Source organism: Geotrypetes seraphini, chromosome 16, assembly GCF_902459505.1.
Source record: "Geotrypetes seraphini chromosome 16, aGeoSer1.1, whole genome shotgun sequence".
In the NCBI taxonomy this organism is placed as follows: domain Eukaryota; kingdom Metazoa; phylum Chordata; class Amphibia; order Gymnophiona; family Dermophiidae; genus Geotrypetes; species Geotrypetes seraphini.
In genome coordinates this window covers 1,793,430-1,802,446 of record NC_047099.1, presented here as the reverse complement: position 1 = coordinate 1,802,446, position 9,017 = coordinate 1,793,430, and the positions used below count along the sequence as shown (strand labels likewise).

The 9,017-nt window shown below is 44.7% G+C and overlaps 1 protein-coding gene across 2 annotated transcripts; it reads right to left on the bottom strand.

Annotated features, from left to right (window-relative positions):
• Window positions 1–346: 346 nt before the first annotated feature.
• On the bottom strand, window positions 347–7,474 carry MFAP5 (microfibril associated protein 5). 2 transcript variants are annotated; one of them, XM_033924070.1, is made up of 9 exons: window positions 7,321–7,474; window positions 6,715–6,778; window positions 6,210–6,302; window positions 4,595–4,621; window positions 3,510–3,536; window positions 2,448–2,480; window positions 2,154–2,241; window positions 1,905–1,978; window positions 347–1,356 (listed from the first exon to the last, which is right to left on the bottom strand). In XM_033924070.1, exons 2-9 carry the CDS (start codon window positions 6,773–6,775, stop codon window positions 1,247–1,249), a joined length of 513 nt encoding a protein of 170 aa, XP_033779961.1. In that variant the 5' UTR covers window positions 6,776–6,778; window positions 7,321–7,474; the 3' UTR covers window positions 347–1,246. The 2 variants fall into 2 exon arrangements, with proteins under 2 accessions (XP_033779961.1, XP_033779960.1); XM_033924069.1 differs by having other exon boundaries at window positions 3,510–3,539; window positions 7,321–7,472.
• Between the last annotated feature and the right edge of the window lie 1,543 nt (window positions 7,475–9,017).

The window sequence follows — 9,017 nt, the reverse complement described above, 5'->3', positions numbered from 1 at the left end:
TCTTAGCCACATCTCCAAAGCCAATCTCCCTTACATTTCACTCTCCTGCCCTCCTCCCCACATACCTTACTTCTGACCATATTATTCTCCTCTATCATCACTTTCCCACCCACATATTCCCTTGCCCATTTTCTTGTCTTTTCTAGAGATGTGAACTTTTATATCGTTTTATCAATTAATAGTGAGAATTATTAGAAAATGACAAGAACAATAAAACAAAATAAACCAATGACTGAAAGCAATAAAAAAGTTCAACTTGCACACTCCTATTTTTCCTACTACTCTCCCCCACCCCCAACATCTTGCACTGTCCTTCCCCACCACTTTCAGAAGAACAGTACCAGGGTGAAAAAAAGTTTACAAAACCTTTATTGTGCAGGGAATATAGCAATAAGTCCGACAGAAATCCCAGCAATACAGAGGGTTCTGATACTTCTATAGCAAGGTTATTTTTACATAGAAAATACATGTATAATATAAAACCAAATATTAAAGGCAGTTTGAAGGAAAGCATACAATTGTACCACACGTCACTAGTGGCAGGGTGGCTTTCAGTGGCTCTGGATAATATATGGGTTTGCTTGCTGACCTCATTAAGATTAATCCAGAGGGTAAAGAGTGAAAGACCTGGGATCAGATATAAAGACCAGCTGGGGAGAAAGGGCCTTACAGATCTGCAAATTTACAAGCAGAGTGCACATATGGTGAATTCCAGCTTTGAATCACTTTCAAGACTTGTGCAAAACAAGTAAAAATTTCAGGTCTTGCAGGTTCCACCTCAGGTGCAAGATCTGTATTAAACCTCACTGGAGATCATGAAGCCTTCTACAACTTTCCAGATTATCTTTAGTTTGGCTCCATGTGTCAAAGCTAATGTATACAGAACCACAGCTGTCAAATGTGCAAACAGCATGAGGGAAGTAGACTTTTACCTAGCTCACTACACACATTTCCTTACTATGTGTTAAAGGACAGAGCACTCTCTGGCAGGTCTCTTATTTTTCATTTTGGTCTCAGGACCACAGATTTGGGGGTTTCCAAGCAGAATGAATAGCAGTGGTGGGGGTAAGTGAATGACCCAAGTACACAAAAGAAAAATGGCCAGAGGTACAATAAGGAGCTCTTCCAGTGCAAAGACCAGTCAGAACTCATCACAGCTATGAAGAGGAGCAGAAGACCACAGAGAAATGTAATGGGGCGGGAGCCACTGTTGGTGGGGTGGGTGCTGTCCCCCGTCTCTTGGCTCTCAATGGATACGGCGACCTTGAAGCTCTCCTGCTGCACGTTTGCAAGGGCGACCATTGGACCGGCGGAAACGGCGTGGAGGTAGGCCAGACAGCTTACGGCAAATCTCATCTGGAAATGGGGAAAAAAGGAGATAGAAGGGTAGTTTGTGCCAAGGGTGGAAGTTTTCTCTCTCACACCACTTTACTGCTGTTATGTAGTATGCAGTACTTAAACTAAAAAAATTAAACTGAACCAAGGATTAAAACTAGAGGCAGGTTAAAGGAATGGAGTGGAAGAAGAGATAAAAAGAGAGGGGATGGATGCAAGAGGAGGAGAAACCGGAAGGGAGCTAGGAACTGGGAAGAGTTGCAACTGAAATTCTTCATTTTGCCACCAGAGGGAGCACTTTGCTAAACCATTCTCTGAAGTGCACAAAGACCAGACACAATCCATCCCCCCCAACCCAGGTTTCCTGCTCATATGCCCCCAGCTCTGTGCAGCTGCAGGAAGAGCCTGTTTCTCCATAGTGAGCTGAGAAGCAAGAGAACAGGGATTCACTTCCACTGCAGCTCCTTATGACTCTGGAAAACTTACTTAACCTCTTCCCCAACCCCCCCCCCCCCCCCCCCCCCCACCACACACACATTCAGTACATTCTCGGTCACACATCCCCTCACCTTCTGCTTCCTCGGTCTCCTTGCACACGAGGCGGGAACACACTTCTTTGTTGATGACGTAAACACGACGCACACTAAGGAATGAGAACGAGGGATCCCATGGGAAAAAAAGAAGCAATGAATGAGAAAGAAAGAAATTTGAGAGAGTGAGTCAGTGAGATGGGCTGAGAGTTTGTTCTAGAGAGCATGTGTCAGGGCTGATGAAAGAGCGAGTTTAACTTCCCTGTCCCAGCAGCTGCTGTCACTCACCTGGTAATGCACAGGTAGGAGAGACACTGTTTCATAGGTTTGTGAACTGAGTACATGCGGGTGCAGGGGTACTTCTCCTCCCGACAATCTGTTGAGGGGAGGAGAAAATGAGATAGGGAAAATATAAGCACTGCCCATAATCAGAAAACAGCCATCTCCCAGTTCTTATGTACATTTATCTGTCCCCAGAGGAGGAACTGAGAGCCCACAGTGGGGACTGGAGAATGCCAGTGGAGCTCTTCTTCAATGAATTAACCCAAATGTACAGAAAGAGAAGATTAACATGTTTCTTACCCGAGTCTTCGATGATTTCATTAACAGGCTGGGCTGGAAGAAAAGGTTACTACAAGTGAATACACACAGGAAGAGAAAGACGGGCTGGCACATGTTGTGAAACATAATTCCGCAGAAAAATTAAGACCCAGAAAGATCCTATGGCCTACCCAGTCTGCCCATCCATAACATCTCCTTCCCCCACCTTCAGAGACCCTCCTCTGCACTTGTCTCAGATGGACAGAGACATGGATGAACACAGAGAGTAAGAAACAGGCACTGAGACATGGGCTGGAAGAGGAGCATAAAGATAAAGGCCAAGATACAGGCACAGAGACTTGGCCTAACACAGGTAGTGAGAAAAATCCCCTAAGGAAGAGCAATATATCAAAAGAAGTAACCATAAATAAACACAGAGCTACAAACCAGTCCAGACAATAAGGGAGGAGCACAAAGACTCAGGCCAAGGGAGGCAGTAAGAGTGAGAGACAAACAGAGACATGAACCGGCAAAGGCAGTGAGACGAGAAAAAGTGCAGAACTCATAGCTTTGGATAAAAGGATATTTGCCCACAAACAGAGCTGTGCCTGGTCATAGACACAATCTATCATTTTTTTTAAACCAGAGTTGATGTATTATAAAAATTTATACTTATAATATATCAACTCTGGTTTAAAAAAATTGCAGGCTGTATTCTGAGAAAAAAGTAGATTTAATCTCTGGATTATCTCAAGATAAAACACTGTTGCTTATTGCTTTGGTCATAGACAAATACATATATGTCCAATTACATATCTAGTGTATACACATAAGAAAGTCATCACGCCATAGACCGCTCTCCCTTTGATCCTGAGAAACTCAGAAGGGCCTAGTGCTGCCCCTCAAGGTTTGCAGCCTAACAAGGTCGCCCTGCTTGCTCACCCATTGCAAGAGACCTGTGCAATGATATGCATAAATATGATTTCACATGCTCACACATATGGTTAAACACGTTTACACAAAGTTTCTATGTGGTTACACATGCAAACACAGACATGCACATGTATTCAGTTACCTGTGGAAACACCACACATGCACACATACCTGGGTCAGGTGTTACCGGTTTAGGACCTGCTGCAAAAATACCAGAGAAGATAAGAGAAAAACTCAGACTTTTCTAACCACAGTGCAGGTGCTGGCCTGAGTTCAAAACCAAGCTCTAGCCTCTGCACTTCAGGCCAGGAATGCTACGAAGCTTGGAGGAGACTCTGAAAGCTGATGAAGTTAGAGAAACAGGCACTCATGGGAAGAGAATATGAGAGAAAAAAAGGAAATGCTGATATCTGAGAGTCAGAAATAGAAGCCAAGAAGGCAAGGAGAGAGGTAGAAACAGAGAGGAGCCATAGATTAGACCTCCAAGAAACCAGACATGCCCTTCTTCCTATGCTCAGCAAAATCCAAAGAGAGCAGAGAGAGAAAGTCAAAGAATGTGCTGGAAAATCCTGTCTAATCCTGGTGAAAGAGGAGAAACAGCAGCTGGAACGGCAACATTTGAGGGACCCTGTTCCCCAGTTAGAAGGAGAAATATACATTTCCTCCTATATTGTGTCAAATCCATAGAGAGAAGCGATGCACATTTCCCTAAGAGCAGAGAGAAAAAATCAAAGAGTTCCCATAAAGAATGAGCAGGAAAGATTGTGTCAAATCTAGGGATGGGCTGTCACTTGGAAATGTCAAGAACATGTTGTTAATGAATGAAGCAAATGAGCAGAACCCCCCACCCACGTATTTTGTGCTTTTTGATTTGCGCCCATTCCAACCACTGACCACTGGGCATGTATTCACTTTCAGGACAAGAGTGTGCCCTCTTTGCAGCATTTCTCTTTTTACAACCAAAAAGAAATAAAAGAAACATTCCCAGAAACAACACAAAACAAAGATGTTCTGGCTGCCACCCCCCTGTCTAATCCCAGGGGAAGAGGAAAACCAGCAACTGGGATTCTATCTCAAATCAGAATCAGAATCTAAGCAGAGACAATTCAGGCCAGAGCCAGAACCTGGGACCAGCATTATGTCTGTGTTTTCTCTTCTGCACTTTGATGATACATGGACAGACTGTCCAGGCAAAGAAATTGCCTAAATCAGAGAGAGAGAGGCAAGGAGAGAAGTGCTCTAGAGAAAATACATACCTGGTCCAACGGTGAAGGAAGGCAGCTCTGGGAAAATAACAAAAACACATACAATGATCATTGCTTTCTTGAATGCATTTCCCTAACTGTGCTGTTTGGGATTACTGGGCTTAATCCTGGCAGACCGTGCACTTTTGGTTCTGAAATCTGCTGGCGCAAGACAGAAAACCCTCTGCAAATCTGCTGCCAACCCACTACTTCATGAATACTCCTCATCTGGCTCTAAAGACCCAATCCCTCCCTTAACGGAACTGTTCATACCAAAAGAGAGTCTGGGTGCTGAAAAAGCAATACATCAAATGCATGACCCATACCCATATCCTCCTCTCTAAAACCATCAGAAATGTCCAAGAGCAGCTGCGGTTTATGACTCAGTGGTCCATGTTTTCCTGACAAACAAAAAAACACAAAGCTGGGAGGGGGGGGGGGGAGGAGAGAAGGTGATCTAGAGAACATATTCTAGAAGCGCCAGCTCAACAGTAATCAAAGAGGATAAGGTATGGTGCTCCGAGTCCAAGCTTCATGGTACAGGCCACAGATCCTGTACTATGAGTTTCACACTCACTCCAGACTTACTACTGTTTGTGTTTGCTCTTGAGAAAGACTTCCCAAACCTGCCCTACCTGAGATCCCCCAGCCAGTAAGTTTCTCAGCATATTGGAAACCATCTCAAAAAACTCTGCATTGTAACACCTTTACAGAAGCTCATGTAAACCACTCTGAATTGACTCACCAGTCATTATTAGCGGTTTACAAGCTTTCAATAAACATATCCACGATTCTCAACACATTTATAACTTACATACCACAATCTCAGGTAAAGACTGCACTTTGCAAATTACAGAAACACAGAGACCTTCCGAAGAATCTTACTAGGACATCAGCATCCCCCAGAATGTCATCTGCAATCCATCCTACACTTCCATCTAAGTATTGTGGAAAAAGCCAGGATTATACTTTTTTCTAAATGCCATTCAAACACCCTCCTGTCAGATCTCTGGCCTAGACTTCTACAACATGGAAACCACAAATGCATATGCCCCAGCATCAGTCCCCAACAAACTGACCAGACCTTAACAATAGCTACGTGTAAGATGAATCAACATCTCTTGGAAACCCACTATATGTACCTCAAGCATAGTTATTTGTGGATCTTCTAGAAACCTAAGCCCTGGGCTAGAAGTCATATCAACTAATCCAGCCTAGAGCACTACATGAAACAATTCTAGAGCAGAAAGCCCATGTGAGGACAATGGAAGATGCAAAGTCTATTTCCAGGGGAAAATTTGAATGAACCCCCCAGCCCTGCTCTCCTCCTCCCATCCACTTCATGCAAGCTTTTATTAGCCACACTGAATGTGACTAGGAAGTGGCAGAACAGTGAAGAAGCTTGAGAAAAGGTGATGCCAAGCATCAGTAAAGTCTGCCTACCACCAAGGCCTCAGGCAGACACATGACTGGAAACACTGACTTATACACACATAAGCTGCCATGCCGGTGAGTTCCCTGAATCTAATGGCCTGGCACTCCAGTGATGGAGCTTCTCAGCTGTGATTGGGGGTGATAGGAAATTCTCCTAAGAGTAGGGACTTTGCAGAAGGAAAGGGTCACTCACCTATATTAGCTTCAGCTTGACCTTGCCCTTGTCTTACAGTTCGTATTATAGATGAATCATCAGTCTCTTTTACAATTACTCCTAGAAGCCACCCTGGAATATAAAGAGCAGAGAGGGGGGGTCACCAGACCAGAACAGCTGAGGGGAGAAAGTGAAACAGGAGCAAAAAAAAATACAGGGACTAAAGCCATAGATTCCAAAATTATTGAGGTGGAGAGAGTGGGTAGGGGGGTAAAGCAGAGGCAATAACCAGAGATATAGGAACTGTTGAGGGGCAGGAATGAAAAAATAGGGATAATAACCAGAAGTTCAGGATCTGCTGAAAAAAGCAGAGAGATTCAAGAATTGCTGAGGACAGAATGAGGAGCAATAAACAGGAAAGCGGAGTGCAATTCTTATGTTAAATGGCTGCTCGTCATGGAAGCCTAGGCCACGTGTTGCCTGGGCAATTTGAGCAGATTAGTGGAAGCTGTTGCCACAGTGACAGTGGCAGGGAGAAACTCACCGGGCAGTGAGCAGATGAAGAGGATACAGAGCAGCAGCCTCCCTGCACTCAACGCCAGCATCTCCTGCAGGGGAAAGAGGGAGGTCAAAGGCTGGTGAGGGGAGGAGAACCCCCTTCCACAAGAGGAAGAACTTCTTGGGCCTCTCATCACATGTAGTGGCTCACTGTCCCATTTCTCACTTGGTGTCTCTCATTCTAGGCTTAAGGTATAGACAGCATGAGTGTCCTATCCAGACCCAACTACATCTCCTGTCCTAGAACTTAGTGTTCTGAAACCCTAGTAGGGGTAAAAGTCCCCATTCTTTTAGGGGAACCATTTTCCAGCCTTTTAAGGAAAGGTTGGAAAATGTTTCCCCTTTTAGATGTTCCAGAGAAGTAGCTTCTGGGGTGTACTGTGGTCTTGGCAGGAGGCACTTTCTAGCTTAAATTTGCCCAAATCTTGAACCCAACCCTGTTTCTGTCCTTCTCGGTCAATTCTTCAGAATGGCTATCTGTCCTCCTGTTCAGCCTGGCTTGGTATTTTCTTCTCTTGCCTTTTGCTCTGTACCCAGAACACTTCTCCAAGATCCAGTCAAAAAATGCCGTCCTCCCCCAGCCCCTACTCACTATTTCTTCCAAGGGGGATGCTCTTTTGGCCTGTCTCAGCACGCTGTCTTCTTAGCTCCTCTCTTCTCCTGTCTCTTTTCTTTTATTTAGTCCAAGGACTGTAAAAAAATGCCGCTCCCAAATTTTATAGAATTACGTAAAAAAAAAAAAAAAAACCCAAACACGAGAGAAATTTGGCTTGTGGCAGCTTCTTTGGGACTGGGGGATGCAGGCTAGACCCTATGTACGCCCTCTACACTGCAGCAGGGTCTGTCTCTTCTGATGTTGACCTCTGGAGGTGTCTCTGAACACTCTTCTTCCCTAGGGCTAGGATTACTTTATCATGTCTTTCCCACACTCTTTTCCGCCCTCTCTTGTCTGGGTTGGTGCTGAAATGTCTTCTTTCCTTTGCTCACACTCATTTTTTTGTCTTATTGTTTATCATTTATTTCAAATTGTTATACAAAACTTTTAGTGTCTACTTTGGAAGGGGACTATAGCACATTGGTAGGTCAGAGAAGACTGGCACATGTGACGGTTTGCGGATGAGAGACAGAGAGGGAACAGGAGGTGGGAGTGAGATGAGCAGGCCTAATGGTGTCCAAGTTGATGCTAACTTCAGACTGTCAGTTTTTCCATGAATGCCTGGACTGGCTGTGGGCCAGTCAGCTGGAGGGAGCTGCGAGGAGGCTGAGCTCACCCCTGGATCCTCTGCCAGCATAATTAGGAGCAGCTGTATACAGTGAGGCTTTGAGAGGGGGTACTGAGTGCATTCCAGCCTTCCCTGGAGTCTAGCCACACCCAGACCAAGACAGAATCCTGCCACCTGCAGACCTTTTGCCTTCCTGAGTGGGCAGCTTGCTGGGTGTTTTCAGCCCCTGCACTCTCTGCTTTCATTGGCGTCTCTCTTGGTATTTTCAGACCCTTGTCTCTCTGTAATTTGCCAGAGTTGTTCTGGTGTTTTCAGTCTCTGCACAACCTCTGATATTTCTATAGCGCTACCAAACGCATGCAGTAAGAAAACAGTCCCTGCTCCAAAGAGCTTACAATCTAAACAGGCAAAACAAACAAACAAGATGTCAAGGATACAGTTAAGGGGAACGGTTAATCAGCTGGCAGAGGAGTAGGGTTAATGATTGAAAGCTATATGAAAAAGGTGGGTTTTCAGTCTGCTTTTAAACAAGGGAAGGGGCTTGATGGACAAACTCGGGTAATTTATTCCAGGCATAGGGGGCAGCTAGATGAAAGGAACAAAGTCTGGAATTGGCAGTGGAGGAGAAAGGTAACGCTGAGTGACTTATCTGAGGAACGGAGTTCTCTGGGAGGTGTCTAAGGAGAGAATACAGAAGAAATTTGCCAAGAAAATGTCTCATATGATGATAGTGAAAGGCATCTACAGCTGGAATTGGAATGTCAAAAAGTCTTGGTGTGAGCAGAGGTTTTGGTGCATGGCCTGTGATCCAGCAGGCATTAGTTTTAATTGCTGGCTCTTTAACCAAGAGGCCATCTCTTTTATTTTTTGTCTTTATTCATTCAATTTTCTATACCATTCTCCCAGGGGAGCTCAGAACAGTTTACATAAATTTATTCAGGTGCTCAAGCATTTTCCCTCTCTGTCCTGAAATGTACCTGGGGCAATGGGGGGATTAAGTGACTTGCCCAGGGTCATAAGGAGCAGCATGGGTTTGAACCTACAACCTTAGGGTGCTGAGGCTGTA

What these genes read in the sequence shown, in the direction of transcription:
- MFAP5 (XM_033924069.1), bottom strand. Translation starts at nt 6,775, where the DNA reads ATGCTGGCGTTGAGTGCAGGGAGGCTGCTGCTCTGTATCCTCTTCATC. An exon ending in CTTCATCTGCTCACTGCCCG is followed by an intron (nt 6,303 to 6,714) that starts GTGAGTTTCTCC and finishes TTTATATTCCAG; the next exon opens with GGTGGCTTCTAGGAGTAATT. An exon ending in ACCGGTAACACCTGACCCAG is followed by an intron (nt 2,481 to 3,509) that starts GTATGTGTGCAT and finishes CTTTTCTTCCAG; the next exon opens with CCCAGCCTGTTAATGAAATC.